Consider the following 25,593-nt stretch of genomic DNA (forward strand, 5'->3'; position numbering starts at 1 on the left):
ATGCACATTTATAGCCATTTATGTTTGGAGATGGCAGAAGTCACTGGTGACACTATTTTCTTCTAAGTCACCAAGACGTGGCCGTGCCGTGACCTCTTTCACGCGAAGACTTTTCAGCACTTTATAAACTGATGTTGGGAAGCGAAGCACGTGGCCGAGTCAGGGGGTCTCCTGTCCACATGGCAGCAGCGTTGTTACATGTGCAGCTTTTGAAGCTCCTCAAAATCTTCATTTGGTAATGAGTCACCAGATGTTAAAAACAAATTTTTATTCTAGGTTTCTATCGTGAAAACTGGATCTATGTCCATAAAGAAAGCACGAGAGAAGTAAGTATTCTGTTATAAATAAGAGTATATTTTGTATTGTTTCTGTTGGTTGTGTGATGTCACATTAAGTAAATTGTTTCTTTTGCAATATCAAATCAGTGTCCAAATTGACAGGTGAAAGCTTTCTGAGGGTCTTTCAGACAGTCTTTGCATGTGCATGAGTGTGTGTGTGCCTGTGTGCTATATGTGCCTCTGTGTGTGTGTGGTGAGTGTGCGTGTGTGTGGTGTATGTGCCTCTGTGTGTGTGTGTGTGTGTGTGTGTGTGTGGTGTGAGTGGTGCATGTCAGTGCCCCGTACAGATCTGATTTATCTGAGGGCTGTTTCAGAACAAGTTTGGGCCCACAGGTGCTTTGATATTTTCTCCCCACCCTCCCTGAGCTGTTCACAGTGAGCTGCTTTTGCTGGTGGGGCTGTGTCTTGGCCCCTGTGTGTCCTGGGAGGGTGGGAACAGCTTGTAAACCCTCGTTTATTTGTAGAGTAGTGAAGGTGGTGTTGGTAGTTAAGTTGGAATTTGCAAAGAGCAGTTCAGGCCCTGCCATCCCCCTTTCTTGGCGGAAGGTCTGGTCTGTTCACCTCAGCTGTCTGTTTCCTTTTTCTCTGCTTGGTATCTGGAGAAGCTTGCTTCCATCTGTAACCTGAAAGACCCTTTTGCTTTTGTCTTATTTTGTGACAATTGGGGGAAATGATTTGGGAGGAGTCGTTTAGCATGTGTTTAGACTATGTTAGCGTGAGTGAGGTGTTCTGGCAGTGTTGGTAGTGGATGTTCTGAAGCCAGCCACATTTCCTAGAAACTTAAGGGTTAGATCCTGAGACAGGGAGTTAATCTGAGCCGTTTGGCAGTAGTTGCGGTTGTTAAATGGATGTGCCACTGGGAGAACCTATATGAGCTCATGAAAGACTCCAAGACAGAGCAGAGGTCCTGCTTTGGTGCACACGAGGCAGCAGGGGAGGGGCTGTGAGGCTTCGGATGGTGCTGGGTCCGTGGGGCAGGGGCACAGGCCGGCGTTGGGAGGGCCCCCCCTCCACGTAGCATCGCACCTTTGGGGTTCTCCTCTGGGTCCACCAAGTGTCTGCTGCTCGTGTGGTGCACATGTGCGACTCCCAGCCCTGTTGTGAGATGGTTGGCTGCCCGAAAGGAGTCTGCTGCACCAGTGTCTGGATGCTGTTCACTGAGAAAGAGAAGCATTACCGCTGTGATGGGTTTCATGTTATGATCGACGCTCCCTCCACAGCTCCCAGGGAAACATTCTGCAGCTAGTGGTGTGAGCATTTACAGTGAGTGTGTCTTGCTGACTTCTGTGCACTTTGAGGCTGCTGCGGTTTGGGGGTGTGTTTTGTGTCGGAGACAAGGTGTCCCCTGTGCCGCCCGCCCTGCTGGGGCCGCTCCTGTCTCTGTTTGAAACACGAGGCGTGTCTGTCTCCTCGTGTCTTCTGTGATTATTCCTATGCTTTATCCTCACAATGCTGAACTGAAAACCTCTCTGTGTTCTAAGTGTTCAAAAACAGAGATAGAGTTTAAAGTGTCTTCTGAAACCTAGGGTTCAAATCCGTACAGCACTTAATATAGAACCTGGGCATATCATTAAGGAAAAACATCTGAAATAGCAGTGTTTCTGGTAATGAAGAAAAAGTCACATTTCCTTCGTGGTCTTTGACTCTTGAACCCGTGAGCCTTATTACCACATGCTTGGGTTTTGAGGTGCTCAGCCCCCTGTTCCCAGCGAACACTGCCCATTGTCACATCCCATTGCCTCCAGCCCTTTCCACCTAAACACTGGTATTCAAACCTCCTGCACCACTCAGGTGCATCTCAGCCTTGATCCTGAGTGGCTGGATGAACACAGGACTGCCTCCAGAGGAATTGAATGGCAACATGTGTGTTCATAGAAGAGTCCTTTTTATAGTGGCCAAGCATGATTTATGTATTTGTAGTTGCACAGCCTAGAATACATCTGGTTATTTTGTTATTTTAGGCTTAATTTGGGCCTCCCCAGGTGCATGTCAACAAAATAAATTGACAGGTATAAAGCAGAGACGTTACTTTGCCAACTAAGGTCCGTCTAGTCAAGGCTATGGTTTTTCCAGTAGTCAGGTATGGATGTGAGGATTGGACTGTGAGGAAGGCTGAGCGTCAAAGAATTGATGCTTTTGAACTGTGGTGTTGGAGAAGACTCTTGAGAGTCCTTTGGACTGCAAGGAGATCCAACCAGTCCATTCTGAAGGAGATCAGCCCTGGGATTTCTTTGGAAGGAATGATGCTAAAGCTGAAACTCCAGTACTTTGGCCACCTCATGAGAAGAGTTGACTCATTGGAAAAGACTCTGATGCTGGGAGGGATTGGGGGCAGGAGGAGAAGGGGACGACAGAGGATGAGATGGCTGGATGGCATCACTGACTCGATGGACGTGAGTCTGAGTGAACTCCGGGAGTTGGTGATGGACAGGGAGGCCTGGCGTGCTGCGATTCATGGGGTTGCAAAGAGTCGGACACGACTGAGCAACTGAACTGAACTGGACTGAATCAGTATTTATCTTTGTGTCTACAGTGGTGTAGAGTGTCGATGCATATACATCGATGCATATACATAATTGATTGCACATAAATGAAAGACTTAGAATGGCTTTAATTTTACTCTAATATTAAATCTAAATATGGAATAAATCATAGTAAAAATGAATATCCTTTGCAAAAATTAAAAAAAAATAGTTGCACAGACTGATTCCCATTAGCTGTCCATTCATTTTGCCTGGTTGGCTGATTTGATGTAACTTGTGTCTGTTTTTCCAGAGACACGGCTACTGTACTTTGGGAGAAGCTTTTAATCGCTTAGACTTCTCGAGTGCGATCCAGGACATCCGAAGGTTCAATTACGTGGTCAGGGTGAGTATTCATTTCACAGCCACCGGAGGACATGTGGAGTGGTTGCGCCCTAAAGATTATCATGTCACATGTTTAAGATGCTTTTGGCAGCTGCGAAAAGCTGTGGTTGTTCCTGGTGGAAAACCATGGGATGGGGGTGGGGGTCAGGAGGAGGAGGATCGAAGCGCCCTCCAGCCCACTTCACGTGTCACGTTGGAGACAGAAGGAGAAGCGGGAGTTTCTCTCAGGGTTTCTTGCCCGGTGGTTTCATATGCATTTTCTACTTTGTGTTTTTCCCAGAGCAGGAGCCCTGCTCGATAGAGGGGAGCAAGGTAGTGGAGAGAAGAGAATTGATACAGAGCAGAGCTGCATAGAAGCCTTATTGTGTTAATGATACATTTTTAGAAGAAATTTTTACCTTTTCCTGAATTCAGAAAATAAGGGATCTCACTCTATATTCCATTTATTGTTTGTGTTTATTTGCCTAGCAAGTTTACTCACCTGACTGTCCTAGGCCAAGAGTAAGTGATGAGTCATGAAACTGTTAATTGGGATTTTTAATAGTGCCACGAGGCTGTGGTGCGTACTCGGCCTGTAGGAATGCTCCTGTAAGGACAGAGCGCTGGCTGGTTACGTGACTTCCAGCTGGGCCTGGGGTGTGGTTTCTGTAATCACTGCGGCACAGGACACGTGTATAGACACACTAGAATTAGTGGCGTGATCCTCCCCAGCAGTTATCTTGTGATTGTCATGTTTGTCGTTTTGGCCTCCACAGTCAACACAGTAGTGTGAGTATGTGCGAGAGTGTGTAAGTGTGTGTGAGTTGGCCCTTTCTCTGCTCCCTCTGCAACTGACAGAGGCAGCAGGGAGGGCTGGAGAGGAGGGATGAAGAACCCCTTTTCAGAGACACAAGAGCAGATGTGATCGGGGTTCTGGAATGTGTTTGCGGCTCACCCAGAGGGGCTCAGATTGCTCAGGAGCAGTACGGGCCACAGATGAACGGGTGGGTGCAGGTGCTGGTCTGCCCAGCACCGCAGACAGGCGTGGCCACAGTGAGGGCTGCGCGGGCACAGCAGCCACAGGATGTGAGGGGGCGGGATGGGCTGACCCGGGGCTCCTGATCCGGTGCACAGAGCTGGGCGTGGGTCACTGGAGACTCCTACAGATGAGTGGTGTTTGTGATGACCGGTGTCCCTGACTTGCAGAGGGGAGGGGCAGCTCTGTGACCGAGAAGCTAGCCCTGCCGCCGCGTCCTCCCCGCTGGCCTCCCTGTCGGCCACCAGGACCTCTCCTCCCGCAGAGCTGAGGAGGGATGCAACAGTTTCCGTGTGCTGAGAACAGCCAGCCTCTGACAGAGGCGGGGCCTGGGAGGCAGGTGGACATCGGGGCTAAATGGACGTGCAGGAGCAGTGGGAGGGCAGCACTGGCAAGGAAGCTGTAGGGACAGACAGAGGGACAGATGTGCTGGGGGGCCATCAGGGAAGGCCTGGCTCATGTGAGGCTGGGGCGGTCAGAGCGGGCACAGAGTGCAGCAGGGGTGGCCGGGACACCAGCCGGGACTGGAGGGCGGAGGGTGAGCAGCAGCCCTACCTATACCCTTTGCTTTCTTCTCTGGTTACTGGGGTGGGGAGGTGGGCTTCCCTTCAGAGGTGATGCTCACCTGTAACCACCTCCCCCCACAAGCTGTTGCAGCTGATTGCAAAGTCCCAGCTGACCTCGCTGAGTGGTGTGGCCCAGAAGAACTACTTCAACATCCTGGATAAGATCGTTCAGAAGGGTAAGGCGAGCACTGGAGTTTCTACTGATCTCAGTCTTAGTTAGAAACTTAGTACAAGGAGATTGGCTTTTTCTTTGACTTACCCCCAGTATTGATGGTGTCAGATAATGTGATGGGCTCAGGTTGGCTGCTTGGTACTTGATGTTCTTGGTGGTGTTCTTTAAAAGATGCTTTTGGACACAGAAGAATATATTGTAATGAGAAAGACAGGTTGAGGGGTACACCTTGAGGCGTGTGGGATCTTAGTTCCCCCACCAGGGATTGAGCCCATGCTTCCTGCATTGGAAGTGCAGTCTTAGCCACTGGGCTGGCAGGGAAGTCCCTGAGAAAGTAATCCCTGAGTTTTAAAACGGATGCGTACTCCTTCATGGTTAACTAGTCATGGCTCACTTTTGCTATATAGTGATTCTGTAATTAGCAAGGTTGTGACTTAGTTCTTATGCATCAGATAAGCCTGTAGTTTTCTTTTTAACTTAATGTTTGTCTTGATTAGTTAATGGCCAATAATAAATGGAACTTTAAGAGTTTATGCATATATGTGCCATTTTAACTATCAGTTCTATTTATGATTAAGTATAAAAGAAAGTAGAGATGGTTTTAAAGACAAAATTGTAGACTCAACCACAAATACACTATTAGACAGCATTTGGAAGTTTTCAAATCTCATCATACTTGTGATATCTCAAAAATGATGCCACTTTGGATATGCAGTGAAATTAGATCATTATTTTCTTTTTGTGGTGAAATATACATAAAATACCATCTTCCCTGTGCATCTCGAGTACACAGCTCGGTGGCACTGAGCATAGTCACATCACTGCAGCTGTGGCCTGCACAGCGGCGACACGTTAAATGCAGAACTGACACGCGCGTCCCTGCGGCTGTGGCCACCACAGTGGTGACACGCTGTCCGCAGAACTGACACACTGTCCTCATACACACTAATCCCGCCTCCCCGGCACCTGCCATCTACATGCTCTGTGAATTTGACTGTTCCAAGGGCCTCATATCAGGAGCATCAAACAACGCTTGTCCATTTGTGACTGGTTCTTATCATAGGGTCTTCGGGTTTCACGTGACGCGTGTCAGCATTCCTGCCCTGTTTGAGGCTGAGCGGTAGTGCACTGTGTGTATGAGCCACACTCTGTTTACCTGTGGTGTCTGTTGAGAGGCCCGTGGGTGCGGAAGCAGGCCATTTGAAAGCCACTTGCTCCGTCACTTTCGGCTGCGCCAGGCCCTGCTGCCGCACGGGCTTTTCTCTGGTTGCGGAGGGTGGGCCTCCTCTCTGGCCGTGGCGCGTGGGCTTCTCATCGTGGCCACTTCTCCTGTTGGCGAGCACAGGCTCTCGGGCTTTCAGGCCTCAATAGCTGCAGCCCATGGGCTCAGCAGCTGTGGCTCCCAGGCTCTGGAGCACGGGCTGGATAGTTGTGGCTCTCAGGCTGAGTTGCTCTGAGGCGTGTGGAACCTTCCTGGATCCAGGAGCAAACCCATGGCTCTCCTGCATTGGCAGATGGATCCTTCACTGAGCCACCAGGGAAGCCTGGAAGCAGGTCATTTTTGACAGTGGGGGCTGCCTGTACCGTTGCATTGTTTCGTTTTTGTTTATTGCAGTTCTTGGTGACCACCAAAATCCTCGCCTGATCAAGGACCTTCTCCAAGACCTCAGCTCCACCCTGTGCATTCTGATCCGAGGAGTAGGGAAGTCCGTGCTGGTGGGAAACATCAACATCTGGATTTGCCGATTGGAGACCGTTCTCCGCTGGCAGCAGCAGCTGCAGAATCTTCAGATGACGGAGGTATGTGCTTTCTGGCCTGCTAGTGAGTAGTCTCTGCTGTTACATCACAGAAGCCATTGAGACTTCTAAGTGTATGTGGAAGACTATCACAGCTTTTCTAAAGGTTTCTTTCTCTTTACATTTCCTGAATACATATTAAACTGTCGTAAGATGGATTCAGGCCAAAAGACTTTAATGGCTTATAGGTGTCACTGGAAAGACAGTGGGGATGGTAATTATTAAAAACAGCTGGTCCTATGGGTGATGAGGTGGTAAATTAATTTACCTTGACAGCAGATTAGATATTTTATTTATTTATTTATTTATTTATTTTTTTTTAGTTTTTTATTTTTTAAATTTTAAAATCTTTAATTCTTACATGCGTTCCCAAACATGAACGCCCCCCCCCCCACCTCCCTCCCCACAACATCTCTCTGGGTCATCCCCATGCACCAGCCCCAAGCATGCTGCACCCTGCATCAGACATAGACTGGCGATTCAATTCTTACATGATAGTATACATGTTAGAATTCCCATTCTCCCATATCATCCCACCCTCTCCCTCTCCCTCTGAGTCCAAAAGTCCGTTATACACATCTGTGTCTTTTTTCCTGTCTTGCATACAGGGTCATCATTGCCATCTTCCTAAATTCCATATATATGTGTTAGTATACTGTATTGGTGTTTTTCTTTCTGGCTTACTTCACTCTGTATAATCGGCTCCAGTTTCATCCATCTCATCAGAACTGATTCAAATGAATTCTTTTTAACGGCTGAGTAATACTCCATTGTGTATATGTACCACAGCTTTCTTATCCATTCATCTGCTGATGGACATCTAGGTTGTTTCCATGTCCTGGCTATTATAAACAGTGCTGCAATGAACATTGGGGTACATGTGTCTCTTTCAGTTCTGGTTTCCTTGGTGTGTATGCCCAGAAGTGGGATTGCTGGGTCATAAGGTAGTTCTATTTGCAATTTTTTAAGGAATCTCCACACTGTTCTCCATAGTGGCTGTACTAGTTTGCATTCCCACCAACAGTGTAGGAGGGTTCCCTTTTCTCCACACCCTCTCCAGCATTTATTGCTTGCAGATTTTTGGATCGCAGCCATTCTGACTGGTGTAAAGTGGTACCTCATTGTGGTTTTGATTTGCATTTCTCTGATAATGAGTGATGTTGAGCATCTTTTCATGTGTTTGTTAGCCATCCGTATGTCTTCTTTGGAGAAATGTCTATTTAGTTCTTTGGCCCATTTTTTGATTGGGTCGTTTATTTTTCTGGAATTGAGCTGCATCAGTTGCTTGTATATTTTTGAGATTAGTTGTTTGTCAGTTGCTTCATTTGCTATTATTTTCTCCCATTCAGAAGGCTGTCTTTTCACCTTGCTTATAGTTTCCTTTGTTGTGCAGAAGCTTTTAATTTTAATTAGATCCCATTTGTTTATTTTTGCTTTTATTTCCAGAATTCTGGGAGGTGGATCATAGAGGATCCTGCTGTGATTTATGTCTGAGAGTGTTTTGCCTATGTTCTCCTCTAGGAGTTTTATAGTTTCTGAACTTACATTTAGATCTTTAATCCATTTAGAGTTTATTTTTGTGTGCGGTGTTAGAAAGTGATCTAGTTTCATTCTTTTACAAGTGGTTGACCAGTTTTCCCAGCACCGCTTGTTAAAGAGATTGTCTTTACTCCATTGTATATTCTTGCCTCCTTTGTCAAAGATAAGGTGTCCATATGTGTGTGGATTTATCTCTGGGCTTTCTATTTTGTTCCATTGATCTATATGTCTGTCTTTGTGCCAGTACCATACTGTCTTGATGACTGTGGCTTTGTAGTAGAGCCTGAAGTCAGGCAAGTTGATTCCTCCAGTTCCATCCTTCTTTCTCAAGATTGCTTTGGCTATTCGAGGTTTTTTGTATTTCCATACAAATCTTGAAATTATTTGTTCTAGTTCTGTGAAAAATATGGCTGGTAGCTTGATAGGGATTGCATTGAATTTGTAAATTGCTTTGGGTAGTATACTCATTTTCACTATATTGATTCTTCCGATCCATGAACATGGTATATTTCTCCATCTGTTAGTGTCCTCTTTGATTTCTTTCATCAGTGTTTTATAGTTTTCTATATATAGGTCTTTAGTTTCTTTAGGTAGATATATTCCTAAGTATTTTATTCTTTTCGTTGCAATGGTGAATGGAATTGTTTCCTTAATTTCTTTTTCTACTTTCTCATTATTAGTGTATAGGAATGCAAGGGATTTCTGTGTGTTGATTTTATATCCTGCAACTTTACTATATTCATTGATGAGCTCTAGTAATTTTCTGGTGGAGTCTTTAGGGTTTTCCATGTAGAGGATCATGTCATCTGCAAACAGTGAGAGTTTTACTTCTTCTTTTCCAATTTGGGTTCCTTTTATTTCTTTTTCTGCTCTGATTGCTGCGGCCAAAACTTCCAGAACTATGTTGAATAGTAGTGGTGAAAGTGGACACCCTTGTCTTGTTCCTGACTTTAGGGGAAATGCTTTCAATTTTTCACCATTGAGGATAATGTTTGCTGTGGGTTTGTCATATATAGCTTTTATTATGTTGAGGTATGTTCCTTCTATTCCTGCTTTCTGGAGAGTTTTTATCATAAATGGATGTTGAATTTTGTCAAAGGCCTTCTCTGCATCTATTGAGATAATCATATGGCTTTTATTTTTCAATTTGTTAATGTGGTGAATTACATTGATTGATTTGCGGATATTGAAGAATCCTTGCATCCCTGGGATAAAGCCTACTTGGTCATGGTGTATGATCTTTTTAATGTGTTGTTGGATTCTGATTGCTAGAATTTTGTTGAGGATTTTTGCATCTATGTTCATCAGTGATATTGGCCTGTAGTTTTCTTTTTTTGTGACATCTTTGTCAGGTTTTGGTATTAGGGTGATGGTGGCCTCATAGAATGAGTTTGGAAGTTTACCTTCCTCTGCAATTTTCTGGAAGAGTTTGAGTAGGATAGGTGTTAGCTCTTCCCTAAATTTTTGGTAGAATTCAGCTGTGAAGCCGTCTGGACCTGGGCTTTTGTTTGCTGGAAGATTTCTGATTACTGTTTCAATTTCCGTGCTTGTGATGGGTCTGTTAAGATTTTCTATTTCTTCCTGGTTCAGTTTGGGAAAATTGTACTTTTCTAAGAATTTGTCCATTTCTTCCACGTTGTCCATTTTATTGGCATACAACTGCTGATAGTAGTCTCTGATGATCCTTTGTATTTCTGTGTTGTCTGTTGTGATCTCTCCATTTTCATTTCTAATTTTATTGATTTGATTTTTCTCTCTTTGCTACTTGATGAGTCTGGCTAATGGTTTGTCAATTTTATTTATCCTTTCAAAGAACCAGCTTTTGGCTTTGTTGATTTTTGCTATGGTCTCTTTTGTTTCTTTTGCATTTATTTCTGCCCTAATTTTTAAGATTTCTTTCCTTCTACTAACTCTGGGGTTCTCCAATTCTTCCTTTTCTAGTTGCTTTAGTTGTAGAGTTAGGTTATTTATTTGACTTTTTTCTTGTTTCTTGAGGTATGCCTGTATTGCTTTGAACTTTCCTCTTAGCACTGCTTTTATAGTGTCCCACAGGTTTTGGGTTGTTGTGTTTTCATTTTCATTCGTTTCTATGCATATTTTGATTTCTTTTTTGATTTCTTCTGTGATTTGTTGGTTATTCAGAAGTGTGTTGTTCAACCTCCATATGTTGGAATTTTTAATAGTTTTTCTCCTGTAATTGAGATCTAATCTTAATGCATTATGGTCAGAAAAGATGCTTGGAATGATTTAGATTTTTTTGAATTTATCAAGTTTAGATTTATGGCCCAGGATGTGATCTGTCCTGGAGAAGGTTCCATGAGCACTTGAAAAAAAGGTGAAATTCATTGATTTGGGGTGAAATGTCCTATAGATATCAATTAGGTCTAACTGATCTAATGTATCATTTAAAGTTTGCGTTTCTTTGTTAATTTTCTGTTTAGTTGATCTGTCCATAGGTGTGAGTGGGGTATTAAAGTCTCCCACTATTATTGTGTTATTGTTGATTTCCCCTTTCATACTTGTTAGCATTTGTCTTACATATTGTGGTGCTCCTATATTGGGTGCATATATATTTATAATTGTTACATCTTCTTCTTGGATTGTTCCTTTGATCATTATGTAGTGGCCTTCTTTGTCTCTTTTCACAGCCTTTGTTTTAAAGTCTATTTTATCGGATATGAGTATTGCCACTCCTGCTTTCTTTTGGTCTCTATATCTTTTTCCAGCCCTTCACTTTCAGTCTGTATGTGTCCCTTGTTTTGAGGTGGGTCTCTTGTAAGCAGCATATAGAGGGGTCTTGTTTTTGTATCCATTCGGCCAGTCTTTGTCTTTTGGTTGGGGCGTTCAACCGATTTACGTTTAAGGTAATTATTGGTAAGTATGATCCCGTTACCATTTACTTTATTGTTTTGGGTTCGGGTTTATACATCCTTTTCGTGTTTCCTGTCTAGAGAATATCCTTTAGAATTTGTTGGAGAGCTGGTTTGGTGGTGCTAAATTCTCTCAGCTTTTGCTTGTCTGTAAAGCTTTTGATTTCTCTTTCGTATTTGAATGAGATCCTTGCTGGGTACAGTAATCTGGGCTGTAGGTTATTGTCTTTCATCACTTTAAGTATGTCTTGCCATTCCCTCCTGGCCTGAAGAGTTTCTATTGAAAGATCAGCTGTTATCCTTATGGGAATCCCCTTGTGTGTTATTTGTTGTTTTCCCTTGCTGCTTTTAATATTTGTTCTTTGTGTTTGATCTTTGTTAATTTGATTAATATGTGTCTTGGGGTGTTTCGCCTTGGGTTTATCCTATTTGGAACTCTCTGAGTTTCTTGGACTTGGGTGATTATTTCCTTCCCCATTTTAGGGAAGTTTTCAACTATTATCTCCTCAAGGATTTTATCATGATCTTTCTTTCTGTCTTCTTCTTCTGGGACTCCTATAATTCGAATGTTGGAGCGTTTCATATTGTCCTGGAGGTCTCTGAGATTGTCCTCATTTCTTTTAATTCGTTTTTCTTGTTTCCTCTCTGATTCATTTATTTCTACCATTCTATCTTCTATTTCACTAATCCTATCTTCTGCCTCCGTTATTCTACTAGATTAGATATTTTAGACTAGAATAACACTGGGTAAATTAAGACTGCACCGTATAGTGGTGACTCTGTTCACCTGCTGTTGCTTCTCGGGGTTGGTGATTTCATCTCCATTCCTTGCTGTCTTGGATGTTTTGTGTTTATTCTGATAACTGGTTTCACCAAGAGAAATGTTGACCCCATTCACCAAAGTGTGTTAGATTGTGTTTGGTTTATCTCTGGTTGGGTTCAGAGGTGACCTTGGGCCATGTATTTGTCATGTAAATGCGAGATTTATAGGGAGTGATGATTCCCTAGCTAAGGCCCTGCAGTTAGCAGGGGTGATTTGACATTCCATGTCCAGGCAGCCTCATTCCCATGCTCAGGGGCTTGTGCTGAGAGGGCCACTCGCTTGTAAGACACATGTGGGGTGTCTGCTTTCCAGACTGTGACCAGGCCATGTGCCCCAGGTGCCACTGTCCCCGAGTCCCTGGCGTGCACTGACGCCACGTCACCCGGTGTACTCTGGGACTCGGGTGTCAGTGTCCGGGGCCCCAGGTCCAGCCAGGGTCGCTGCAGCATGTCATCTGGCAGGAGTGGGGAGGAGGGAGACGGCACTGTGACCGACGTGCTCCCGCATCCCCGCTGGAGTAAGTGTGCGGGCCATCCCAGCAGGTGGACAGTGGCCTGACACTCAGCGACCTCCCCGTGCACATGCTCAGCAACATCCTGTACAGGCTCTCGGATGGCTGGGACATCGTCACCTTGGGTCAGGTGACCCCGACACTGTCCGCGCTCAGCGAGGACCGGCAGCTGTGGAAGAAGCTCTGCCAGTACCACTTTGGGGAGAAGCAGGTGAGTGGGCATTGCGGCCCTGATGGCCGAGCCTGGCTGCTTCAGGGAGTGGGCTAGAATCACTACGGGAAAGCCTGCTTTTCAATGGAGAAAGCCATAATTTTAAAAATGACCCAGAACAGAGCAGCAGAACCGGGCAGTTTCTTCCTGTCAAGGATGGGCCATTAGTCTTTCCTGTAACTGGAGGCCCCTCTCCAGGCAGCGTGTCCCCTCAGAGACTCACAGGTAGGCACCTGCTCCCTGCACCTTGCCCTCCCAGGATGGGGCCAGCCTTAGGTTCTGGTGGATGCTGTGTGTCTCCCACTTATCGCTCGCTGCCCCTCCCTGCCACCCCCGCGCTGTGTGGCTTCTGGAGCACAGCACCGCCAGCTGGGTGCCCATGACACACACAGCAGCGTGCAGGGCCAAAGCAGTCAGTCTTGCCCCAGGGAGGCCCCAGGGAGGGCCAGATGTCATGTGACTCCTCAGACACAGGCTCGCAGACTTGAGGGGTCACGTACCTATCCAGGAGAAAGTCAGGTGGTGGAGGCAGCAAGCAGGTTCCCGGCTGGATCAGAGGGTGAGGGTCGGGCACAGCCAGGCCACAGGGCCACCGTGGTCGCCTTCTCCTGGGGGGCACGGGGCTCCCGAGTGGAGGGTAACATTGTGAGGAACCGTGAAGATGCTGCTGCGTCGGGCAGCCCCTGGCCATGCCCAAGCCCGCCTGCTCAGCATCCCATCCGTGCCTGTTCCTCTGAGGGTGTGGTCGCTGCCCCGTAGGGTGTGAGGTGCCACCTCCTGCCATCTCTGGGGCCCAAGACACCGAGCATCTTTTCATGTGCTTGCTGCCTGTTTGTGTGTGTCTCCAAATCCTTTGCCCATTTTGTATTTGGATACTTTCTGCATTCTGGTTACCAGTCCCTGTCACACTCGATAACATGTAACTTATTTTTAACTTAATAGACATCATGGACATCGCTCCAGATAAAAACCTTTAAGTCTGTTGAACAGCTGCATGGTATTCCGTTGTATAGATTCAGCTCAAATTTAATTTCAGATAATTGAATGTTGCCTGCAGTGTGTGGCCTTTTAAAGTTGTTGTGCACATGACGCTGCTATGCAAGTCATCTGCTTCTGAACAGAGGTCTGTTTGTCTAGTTTTGTAGACACTTGATCCTTTCAGAAAAAGGCCATGTGGAGTGGAAGCTGATGTACTTTGCGCTTCAGAAGCACTACCCCACCAAGGAGCAGTACGGAGACACCTTGCACTTCTGCCGGCATTGCAGCATCCTCTTCTGGAAGGTAAGGATAGCACCTGTGCTGCTGGAGAGACATACTGTCCAGCTGGGAGTAGTGAGTGATGACATGATGGTGTCCCAATAGGGACTGTCCCCCCGAGCGTAGAGTGTGTGATATGGTTTCTCAATAGGGACTGTCCACCTGAGGGTAGAGTGTGATGACATGATGGCATCTTACCAGGGACTGTCCACCTGAGTATGGAGTGTGATGACATGATGGGGTCTCACCAGGGATGTCTGTCTGGGTATAGAGTGTGATGACATGATGGCATCTTACCAGGGACTGTCCACCCGAGTGTAGCATGTGACGACATGATGGCGTCTCACCAGGGATGTCCATCCGGTTATAGAGTGTGATGACATGATGGTGTCTCACTGGGGATGTCCACCCGAGGGTAGAGTGTGATGACATGAAGGTGTCTCACCAGGGATGTCTTTCTGGGTATAGCATGTGATGACATGATGGCGTCTCACTGGGGATGTCCACCCGAGTGTAGCGTGAGATGACATGATGGTGTCTCACCAGGGATGTCTATCCGGGTATAGAGTGTGATGACATGATGGGGTCTCACCAGGGATGTCCATCCAGGTATAGAGTGTGATGACATGAAGGTGTCTCACCAGGGATGTCTTTCTGGGTATAGAGTGTGATGACACGATGGCGTGTCACCGGGGACTGTCCACCCAAGTGTAGAGTGTGATGACATGATGGTGTCTCACCAGGGACTGGGGCCAGGGGCAGGTTCGCCAAATCAGAACTGTGGTTGGACCCGAAATTGGGGCCACCAAACCTCATCTGGTGCAGGATGGTAGGGCATGACCTGGCCCCTGGCCACGAGCATGCTGACTGTGCTGCAGCCCGAGTCCTGGCGGGCTGCTTCCCCCTGTTCTCATGGCTCAGCCTGAGAGGAGGGTCGGGATCCCCGCCTCTTCTGGAAGTCAAGGGAGGCCACCCCAACCCCCATTTCCACACTTGGCCTCTGCTCCACTGTCAGGACCTCCAGCAGTGGTGCCTCCCGGGGCTTTCCTCATAGCACAGCCCTGGAGCAGAGGAGAGGCCCATGAAAGTGCCCAGGCTCCTCCTGTTTTTTTGAGCCAAGCTTAGCATGTCTGGTTCTTGTGGAGACTGAGCTGTGTCTGCAGTTGTCAGGCCCATCCTCTTCCTCTCTGGTCCCTTCCTCTCCTCTCCAGTCTCTGATAAAAACAATTTTCTGGGGGAGGTACGGGTGCTTCTGTTCACCTCCTCTTAGAAAGACCATTTCCGTAGTTTGCCTTGAGCCTGAACTTGTTAACGTTGTGAAATTTCACTGGGGAGAAGGGTGGCAGGCCGTCTGCCCCTGCTGCTCGGGGTCCTCCCGTGGGGCCACGGGGCCACGTGTCTTCTGCCTGGTCTGAAGCACCATGGCTATTTTTTGTTTTCTGTTTATCTGTAATTTGTTGGCTGGATTATGAGGCAAACTCTAAACTGCTGAAAAACAAATGACTACTTTAAATTGTTTTCATTTCAGGTTATATACATGATAACGTGGGCTTTTTTTTCACCTGTACCCCTGTGGTTGTACGGTGGAAGTCCCTGTGTTAACAAGGCTTTATTGCTGGTGCTTCAGGGGGCCAGCCGGAGACCACTTTATTTCTGACTTGTTTTGGAGTCTGGCACGGCTTGTTTTGCACAGTTAACAAGAGGAAAGGTGTTGCACGGCTGCAGTGGTGGTTCTGTGGAACCTGTTCTTTCAGGCCAGGGGCACCTCACGCTCAGTCTTGCCAGGGTGCTAGCGGGACACAGGTGAACCAGTCTGCCACAGCACACAGAGGGTGGTCCCAGACATGTGGCAGCTTGAGGGCCAAGCCAGCGGATGAGACGATCTGGTCACTGCTCTGTATGCCGCTTCCCCCGAGCCAAAGGCTTATTCCGGAGACACTAGGAGCAGTGGCGTGTCCCCATCTTTGCATGTGGCAGGCCATCTGAGAATGCTGTCTCTGATGTAGTGAACAGGGAAACACCCTCGCTGCTTTGTGTGTTGATTTACAGAATGTTCAGGTGAAGTATCAAGAAGTAGGGGCATTCTGGATTTTTAAAAATTGAGAGGTAATTTTTTGGGTTTCCAGAAGAATTTGCCTACAGATTCTTTTGTTTATGAAAATTCAGAATGAGTGTCTTGCTGGCCTTTGGGCTCTGAAACGTTGTTCACAGTCTTGCCTTGAAGGCCGAGCGCCTTGACCTCTGTGCAGCCGTGGGGACTGTCTCTGTCCATCTGTGGGGTCACATGGCAGCTTTTTCTCCCAGAGGCCATTCCACTTTCTTCTGAGTCTATGGGTGGAAATTTAAGGAAAAGACGAGTGTCTGGAATTTGTGGTGGACCCTGCTGCTTGTGTCAGCTCCTGAGCAAGCCCCCCGGCTGGCCACCGCACCCCCACACACAGCTTGGCCCCCGCAGGCCTCAGCCCAGTTTCGTGGTGCCTCTGTGAGGGCAGGCCAGCTGCGTGGAGGCTTCATGGTGCTCAGCCACAGTGGGGCGATACCCCACTGTGGCTGTGCTGCCCGCGTCCCACCGGACCTGTCTTCTTCCACACACATAGGCTGGGGCTCTGCCCCGAGCTCACGCTGCCGCCCCAGCTGCCCCAAGCCATCCTGTCTGACCTGGCTTCACTCTCTGGACACTGTCAGGTTTTCTGCTTTGCCTTTAGGGGAACTTCGGCAAGGTAAAAGGAGGTCTTGGAGTTGCACACAGACCCAGCTCAGGTCTTTCTACCTTCCATGGGGTGGCCTTCCTGTGAGGCCACTGTGCTCACCCCGTCCTCCAGCTGATTTTCAGGAACTTCAGCTAAAGCCAGGTGTGGAGTGGGCTGGAAGCCAGACAGAGTGAATGCAGTCAACAGCGGGGATCGGGACTGTGTCCACTGCCAGGCCCACACTGCAGTGTGCAGCGGGAGCCAGGAGGCCGCTGGTCCCGCCCTGTGCCGACAGCCAGCCCCGCGGACCCCCGGGCTGTGGTGAGGGCCGGGGGCCAGCCAGCCGGTGGCGAGAGCGCCAAGTTGCTGCTGACCTCGAGTTGAAAACCGTGGGTGAGCAGGAAGGAGCTGGCTCCCGTGGAACCTACATTGTTCACTTAATTCCACTGACTCAGACTATAAAGAGGGAGTGAGTGGGCTTCAGGGAAACCTGCTAGAGACGTTCCCAGTGTGACCTGCTGCTCTGCGTGTTCTCAGTGAAGTCGTGACGGTCACTTAGCTCTGCTGTCTCGCCAGCTGTGGGCCCAAGACTGGAGGAGGTGGAAGCCAGGTCGGTCCCAGAAGCCTGTGGGTCCTATGGCTTCCGGCTGCTGTGTGGGGCCTTGGGGGCAGCTCTCCCCTCGGTTTCACTGCCCAGTGACATTGGTCGTTTTCGTAAGTGATCCATGTTCAGCCTGAGTCTTGGTGTGGCCTGGCTCTTCCTAACCCTGTTTTCCCTTTTTTCCTCCCTTCACTGCTCTCCTCCGCCACCTCCAGGACTGCCGCCTTGCTTTATTACTCGAGGTACCTCCTCTCTGCCTGCGTCTGTGCGCGTCCCCTGTCTGGGGCTGGGCCAGTGAGGCCGCAGCCTCTGCTGACGTGTGACTGGCCTTCCTACTTGGCCACCATCGGGGTCCCATGAGCTGCCTGTAGACCAGGGGTGTAGGCTTGGCTGGGGGGAGCAGTCCCATCTCCAGACACTGGCCTAACTCACCCCCAGGTCCTGAGGCTGTTCTCTCTGCTGACACAAGCGAGCCCTGGGTGTGTCTGCTGTGGGACGTGGTGCTGGGCCCTCGTGTGAACATGGGGGGGTGGTGCCCAGGGCAGTTCCAGAGTGGATCCTGATCCACCGCTGGGGGAGGGGGCAGGATGACCAGAGCGGGGTGGGGGTGGGGAGGAGGGAAGTGCGGGCTCCTCCTGGCCCCCTGACTCAGGGCCGCCTGTGCCCCATGCACTGGCACAGAAACTCTCCCCGCTGAGCAGCCACGTGTTCCTAATTCTCGCTTGCTGTCCACATAGCTGTGCAGTGGGGTCCAGGTGCATTTAAGTGAATGCCTGGTGACTTCTGAGCTGTCTTCCCTCCCGGCATGTGCGGTAACGCCCTGCCCCTCCCACAGGACTCGGGCCACCCCTGCACGGCCGCTGACCCGGACAGCTGCTTCACGCCTGTGTCCCCGCAGCACTTCATCGACCTTTTCAAGTACTGAGGGCCTGGCCAGGCCCACCATAACCTGGAGCCTGCGTTGGAGACAACGTGAAAAGGGCCTGTGGGCAGGGGCGCCTGTGGCTTCTACCTCTGAAGCCGGGTCAGGGAACCCCAGCAAAATCCACCTTTGAAATAGGGTCAAGGAACCCCAGCAAAATCATTTCTGCTTCTCTCTTTAAAAAATTCTTCTAAGCACATTAAAATTTGGAACTTTGTGTATTTGTAAATATGGTCAAAAAGAGTGTGTTTTCAGCACCACATCCTGTGCTGAACTGACACCAACAGCCAAGAAGACTATGCCTCTTAACGCAAATGATGGTTTTCCGATTTTGTAGTGATTGGGGTGAGGGTAGATCACTGATCCTTGTAATGACATTGTACAGAATATTTATTTTTCTTAAGATGTATATTAACTGTTTTGGTTGTGTCTGCACGAGTCTTCTCAGATACAGAAGGATCCAGGGAAGTATGTGCCTGTCTCCTGGATGCGCAGCAGTGGGTTGTGAATTGTGCAGATGGCTGAGACCCACAAGGGCCTGCGTCTGGGGCTGTGGTCCAGGGCTTGTGCCCAACGCCAACAGGCAGGACCCTGACCTAGGGGAGCCTGGTGTGGCCACTGCTTGGAATCCTCTTCTAGCAGAGTAATAAATCATGTTTGTCTACCTGTTTTAACTTTGTCAGTTTTGCATCTTACTGAAAAAAGTAGTGTCAATGATTTTGATAATCGTTTATTGAAACCTCTCAAAGATAATTTTATTTTAAAAATATTGCATGTATGTTTTAGAAAACTTTGAAAATAAAGGTTTATAGGAGAATAAAACTGGTGCATAACCATGGCACCCAGAATATCTGTGCTTGCCAGAAAGCACGTTGGAATGGCCCCGGCAGATGCAGGGGAGAAATGAACAGGGTCAGGGACCCGAACCCAGTCACTTCTGCTTCCTTCTTCTTAGCAGGTGGAAATGTGCAGTCTTGCGTATTTGTAAATAAAGAGTCTATGCTTTCAGCACACATTCTGTGCCGAACTGGTGCAGCCAAAACTAAGCTTAGTTGTCAGATGATAGTTTCCCTGTGTGTGAATCAGGTGGAAGCTTTTCATAAAACCATCAACGGCATATATATTGTTTTCATTTTACAGCCAGCTCTTTTTTCACAAGAGTTTGTGGAAATAGTTTTTATTGGTGACACGGTACCATGCAGCTGGAAAGAATCACTCTGTGATCAGCAACACTGCACAGGTGCTTACATCCATCTGATGATGCTCTCATGTCAAATAAGAAGCAGAGCCCGGGAAGCAAGTCAGAAATCTGCAGGGACATTCCCAGAGCAGTGGCGACAGTGGGTGGTGGCATCTTTCTCCCCTGAAGATGGATGTGTGAAGAGGCTGTGAGGGGGGCCGTTTCTCCTGAAAGCTTGCTGGTCGCTTTTATCTCTGTTCTGTTTTACTTTTGGCAAATTACCTAATGTGTGTTTACTTTTGGGGTGTTGGTCTTTTTTGTGTTAATTTCTTAAGAAGACATTTACCTCCTAAAGTGAGTTCTTCCCCCTCAACAACATGAAAAGTCTTGGGAGACTTGTGTAGCTGTACAGTTGGGGAGGGGTAGAGAGACCATGCACACTGTCCCTGGGCCCCGACCAGTCGTTTCCCCATGATCGAATGGCACAGATCAGGAAGAGGGGGGCTGTCCTGGGCCGCAGCTTTTTGTGGCATTCCTGAGTGTCGTTCCCTGCCCGTGCAGTGGCACCTGCATGCCCTCTGTGCTCGCTGGACAGCTGCAGGGGCCCCGCAGCACCCCTGTGGGAAGCCTCGCCCCCAGGAAGCACCGTCAGCACATCCATGGTGTCCGCCTTGGCATTGAGGTACATTTTCTGACCCGGGTTGTGACTTGTGAGTCGGGAGGAGCCACGGTAGGTTCTGCAGCCGACACAGGAGCTGCTTTCGGGGCTTCACATGGTCGGCTGTGCGTGGTCAGGGCTGTCCACAGAGGACCACATCTTCTTTTGGGACAGTATTGAAGGGTTTGGTGTTTTGCTGTAAATGGCACTTTTAGAATCATACACAAGACGTAAGGTGTTTGTACACTGATTCTGTATCCTCTTAAGAAAGAAAGTGAAGTCGCTCAGTCGTGTCTGACTCTTTGCGACCCCGTGGATGGTAGCCTACCAGGCTCCTCCGTCCATGGGATTTTCCAGGCAAGAGTACTGGAGTGGGTTGCCATTGCCTTCTCTAGGAAATCTTCCCTTCTCTAGGAGATCTTCCCTACTCAGGGATTGAACCCACGTCTCTCACATGGTAGGACGCGTGCTTACCACCTGGCTCGAGACAGCACCACAGGTGCTACCCAGGTCCTAACGGGAGTCAGGGTTTCTCACCAAGAGGCCACTGTTTGGAAAGAAGAGTTGAAATGTTAAAAAATGATGAAAGAACCTACTCAGGCTGGCGGCTGAAGGGGAGGCTTGCTTCAGGCTCCCCTTCAAGTGACTGGAAAAAAGCAGGGCCCAGGGTGGGTGGCTCAGACATGGGGCTCTGCTGCTGCTGCTGCTAACTCGCTTCAGTCATGTCTGACTCTGTGCGACCCCATAGCTGACAGTGCCTACTACTATAAATAGCGTCTGAAGGCTGTTCATGTAAAAGCTACATCCTGATGACTGAGGCTGAAGTTGGTCATTTATCCATGAATCTACATATTTCGTTGGCATCTTGAAAGACACAAAGTGTTGAGAAGATGTCATCAGCTCTAAGTCATCAGAGGCAGATGTCAATAACTGTGCAAACTAACAGGATATAAACCATGTTTTTATTTTAAAAAACTTCAGCATTATGGATGAATTCAACTTCCTTTAAAACCAATCACTTTCCTGTTAATGACAAAACAAGAGGCAAAAGAGCAGACACGTCACTCTTCAGAGAAGCTGTGCAGTTTACAGAATTTAGACAGACCCGCGCTCTCATCAGCCAGTGAACAAAATAAAGTTGCTTTGGTAAATTCCATCAAGAAAAAAATATCTTTCCCCCAAAGCACACCAATAAATATTTATATTAAAATCCACAGAGTTATTTTAATCAGATACAACAGAAGAAAAATTCATTTTTACCTTAACGTTTGTAGATAAGAAAAGTATTATTCACGTGCATAATCCAACCCCAGTCTGGCTTGCATTCGGTTGTGAGGAATGAGGGGCATGAGGGGCCGTTCTGCCAGCTGTGCATCACGTGTGTCCCCAAGGGGATCACAGGCACTTAGCATCGCAGCACACCGGCACGGGCTCCCCGAGCTGGAGGCTGTCCCACCTGCCCCCACCCCGAGCACTCTGCCCAGAACCTCAAACACACAAGTCCCTTCCCTGCACCTCATCACAGGATTAGCCCAAGATGAGCCTGAAGCTCCTGCTTCAGACAGCTCATCTTAGTCACAGCAAGTGTCTCTAGGGAGAAGGACTCCAGTCAATGAGCTGAACTGTTTACCTGAGGAAACACGGTTTTCAACTCCGCTATTAACCACTTCAAGGTTCTAAGACAAACAGGATTTTACCACCACTCACATGTCCCCCTTTCAAGGCTCGGTGAAGTAAACTTGTCTATTAGAAAGAGAAGGACGTCGGTGATTTTGACAGACGCTACACAGATGACAGACACAGATGGTTAGCTGACATGTCGATTGTGGCTAGACGGCTGGTAGTTAGATGACTGGGTGTACACAGACTGACCGACTGAGAGATGGCAGGTGACAGGCAGGCACTCTGTCACCCCCTTCACCCCTTGGAGTCCACAGAAATGCTGAAGGACACCCCTAGTGTGGAACAGCACAGATCTGCTCACTGAATACCTTGAAGACAGTGGCTTTCACAAGAGAGGAATGCACAGTGTAACTGGAGGTTTTTCTTTTTAATCAAAAACCCCTATACCTGTTCTGACCTCAGAGACATGTGGTCCTCCTGTGGGTCAGGTCTGTCTTGCTGAGGACATGCGTGCTGCGTACCTGACCTGGGGCCCACCTGTCAAGGAGACAATGAGCAAGTTCAGAGACACAAGAGATGTTCAGTGACGCTCCTGAACCAGGCACAACACACAGCTTCTCAGGGTCCAACAGTCTCATTTGGAAAAAACAAAACCCTGGGTGTTACAGAAAAGAGGCACTTTCAGCATTTTACCTACAATTTCAACTCTTAATAAGTTAATATTTTCCAAACAAATTTAAGTGTCAAGTTATTAAAACTGATCCATGCTTTATAGCATTCTCTAGTCTGCAATCAAAACAAGAGAACAAACTTTAGAAGAAAAGAAACATCAGTATTTAAAAGTTCAGGAACCTCAAGATGGGAACACTGTCACCATCTAATATGCTTGTGGGAGGTGAAGCTGTGTTTGCAGACAGTGTATTTCTGGGGATCGGATACAGCCTTCCCTTCTCCAGCATTTAATCTGCTTGCATATTTTACGGTTTAATATGAACGAAGAGCTAGCACAGTGTGACTGACGTGACCTCTGGAAGATCCACGTTACACCTGGATTGCAGGTTTCTGACAATGGAAAAGAAGTGTGTGGCCGCTACATTCTTGTGTCATAGAATACAGGTGTGTGCTACATGCAGAGACAGGGATCGGGTCGCAGAACACAGAACTGCAACTCAGGACACAGAAAGACAGCTTTGTGGCAAAAAGCAAATCCCCACCGCGGTGAACTTCCCATCTAAGGTCAGCGGCACACGGATGACAGGTGGACCCTGTGCGTGTCCACTGAGAACTCACAGGACTCCTGGAATTTCCTCACTTGGCATTTGAAGAGGAAAGCCAAATGAAACAGCACAGAGCAGATCCTCTGTGGTTTTCATCTGGGAAAGACCAGACGGGACACTATACTGATAAACACCACGACGCCGCAGACTCTAGGAATGCGAAGGAGATGAGATTCAAAGGTGCACGGTCAGGCAGATTTTGGTGTGAGGACATGTGCGGGCTGGACGGTCACTCCAGCTCCTCCCAGTCATCCGTCAGGTGGCCTCTGCTCTGCCGGCGGATGCTGACCAGCTTTCCGGCCGACCTGAGGCTCCAGCGCGAGCTGCTCCCTGCGGTGGCCAGGCTGGTGTACTTGGTGGAGCCCTTGGTGTCCTCCGGCCAGCCCGGCCGAGACTCACGGTCACTCGAAGGGCCGCCCGAGTCTGCTGCCACGTCTTCAAGGGCAAGTTTCGGAGGTTCCCAACCTTCAATCTCATCTGGTTTCTTAGACTGTATGTTCTGTTTCAAAACCAAATTGTCCCAAAATCCAGACTTCTTCTCTGTCTTCAACTCTTCTTTTAATCGTAAGTTAGTGCTATAGGAGACGAAAGAGTTAAGTGTTGGTGATCAGTCATCCTAGGATGTCAAGCTGTATTTATTTTATAAATAAACTCAAACATAGATATGTAAAACCTGAATTTTAATATGGAAAAATCAGTGAGTACATGTGATTAACAAAATTTGTGAATGCCATATTTAAGGTACCACCACTTGGCAAAAAATCAAGCAAAGTCAGCCTCAAGGAGAAGACAGAAAAGCAAGCTGTCTCAAGGCACACAGAAGGTCGAGCTTGTCTCTGAAGATATGTGAGAAAAGAAGCCCCAGATCCCAGATTCAGAAACAGAGATTATTCCCTGTACCAAGTCAGTTTGCCACAGGCTTATTCAGCTGCAGCCTCAGATGTTCCGAGCTCAGAGCACTGTGTGCCCTGAGGAAAATGTAGCCAACTGGAGGTGGGTCCCCACAAACGACACAGCACCCTGGCCGCGGGTCCCCTGGCCTGGCTGCGAAGAGCATCCCCAGAACATAGGTCCAACCTTCCAAGTCCTGTTTAACTGGACTGAGGGGCAGAACACACACAGGTTCAAGGCCCCCAGGAGACGCTGGCTTGTTAGCTGCCACCCAGACAGCCCAGAGGACTGACTGACACAGTCCTCAAAGAGAGGGTGGGGAGGTCACGATCACGTGGTCAGAGGAGGGGGAGGACTGGATGGCTCTGATGGGTCCTGAGTGCTGCCAAGGTGCCCTGTCCATGGAGGAAAAGCCTCTCTATGGTCAGATTCCCCAGGATTCACCTGCTGTTGGCAACACCATTTATATTTTCAAATTTAAATTTATATTTTCATCTTTAAGTACATTTTTTTGTTGGCCATGTCACATGGCTTGTGAGATGTTAGTTCACCCACCAGGGATCAAACCCAGTCCCACAGCAGTGAAAGCACCAAGTTTTAACCACTGGACTACCAGCGAATTCCCTAAATATATATTTTTTAAATTCAAAATATTTAACTAGCAGCATTGTCAGCAAGTAAGTACAGTTTACAGGCAATCTGCATTTTTAACTGGGTTTTTCCTTGACTCTCTAGAACAACTGCCACCTGCCCACCTTAAACATGTGGCTACCATCTGCTTTAAGGCTTGTAAGTTCAGTTTACAGCTGGAAGTTCAAGAGCTGGTCTGAGAAACTTTTTAAAATTTTTTTCCATTTTTCCATAGTCTTTCAAAGTGCTTATACTTAGAACAACTCATTTCCATCTCCTCACAGGGCAGGAAGCCCCTCTTGTCCCCTCTCATGGCCCTGCCCTCTGTCTCTGGAATGCCTGCTCCCCTGACAGCGGCTACTCACGCTCTGGACTTGGGGGATTTTCGCCCTTCCAGCAGCTGCTGCTCGTCATCCTTGTTAAACAGAGAAGTCACTTCTTTCCAGCCTCGGAAACTCGCTCCTGGAACCTAATGGAAGGTTAAGAGAAGATCAGACCTGATGCAGTGAATACACAGGTCACAGTCGAGTCACCCAGTGGTCGTGAAACTGACACTTCAGTGGAGAAGCTGGCCCACGTTGCCTTATCTGTGTGTCTGCACAGTGAGTTCAGCCATCAGCTGCGGGCAGTCTCCATGTGGCTGAAGACAGTCACCCGCGTTTAGTAACTTCAGCCAAACCACATCAGGTTGATGGGGCTCCCAGCCGAGGGTGGAGGGGTGCTGAGGGGTAGGGAGGCTGCACCACCACACATTTTGTAGAGTCTTAGAAATGATTTTGTTACTTTTTCATTTCTGAAATCAGGATATAATCAACGCCTGGCACCTTAGATTCGAAGAAACAGAGTAATAAGGGATGGAGAAAAGGAAGTGCATCTGCAGGGCTCTCCTGTCAAGTGCCTTTGCCTGGAGTCACTCTGATGGCTCTGGAGCCTGAAATCACAAAACAGCAGACAAATGTGATACCACCTAGTTCAGTCGCTCAGTTGTATCTGACTCTGAGACCCCATGGAATGCAGCACACCAGGCCTCCCTGTCCATCACCAACTCCCGGAGTTCACCCAAACTCATGTCCATCGAGTCAGTGATGCCATCCAGCCATCTCATCCTCTGTCGTCCCCTTCTCCTCCTGCCCCCAATCCCTCCCAGCATCAGGG

General features: G+C 48.0%; 2 protein-coding genes across 19 annotated transcripts in view; one reads left to right on the forward strand and one right to left on the reverse strand.

The window, feature by feature from the left end:
- Positions 1 to 18,853, forward strand: part of FBXO25 (F-box protein 25) — a 32,760-nt gene extending 13,907 nt beyond the window's left edge. For 6 of the 18 annotated variants that reach the window (XM_027961451.3, XM_042238197.2, XM_004003394.6 and 3 more), the window contains 8 exons: positions 277 to 326; positions 3,114 to 3,206; positions 4,869 to 4,962; positions 6,574 to 6,758; positions 12,527 to 12,709; positions 13,847 to 13,990; positions 17,473 to 17,499; positions 18,093 to 18,853. In XM_027961451.3, coding sequence (XP_027817252.1) covers positions 277 to 326; positions 3,114 to 3,206; positions 4,869 to 4,962; positions 6,574 to 6,758; positions 12,527 to 12,709; positions 13,847 to 13,990; positions 17,473 to 17,499; positions 18,093 to 18,182 — 866 coding nt within the window. In that variant the 3' untranslated portion in view covers positions 18,183 to 18,853. The other 12 variants (XM_060396236.1, XM_012104782.5, XM_042238208.2 and 9 more) reach the window with 5 other exon arrangements.
- A 2,107-nt stretch (positions 18,854 to 20,960) lies between these two features.
- TDRP (testis development related protein) overlaps positions 20,961 to 25,593 on the reverse strand; it is a 40,765-nt gene continuing 36,132 nt past the window's right edge. Inside the window, exons 2-3 of the mRNA XM_042238218.2 lie at positions 24,804 to 24,907; positions 20,961 to 23,492 (exon numbers count right to left, since the gene is read on the reverse strand). Coding sequence (XP_042094152.1) covers positions 23,147 to 23,492; positions 24,804 to 24,907 — 450 coding nt within the window. The 3' untranslated portion in view covers positions 20,961 to 23,146. The remainder of the gene's footprint in view (positions 23,493 to 24,803; positions 24,908 to 25,593) is intronic.

This window comes from Ovis aries, chromosome 1 (assembly GCF_016772045.2).
Source record: "Ovis aries strain OAR_USU_Benz2616 breed Rambouillet chromosome 1, ARS-UI_Ramb_v3.0, whole genome shotgun sequence".
Lineage (NCBI taxonomy): Eukaryota > Metazoa > Chordata > Mammalia > Artiodactyla > Bovidae > Ovis > Ovis aries.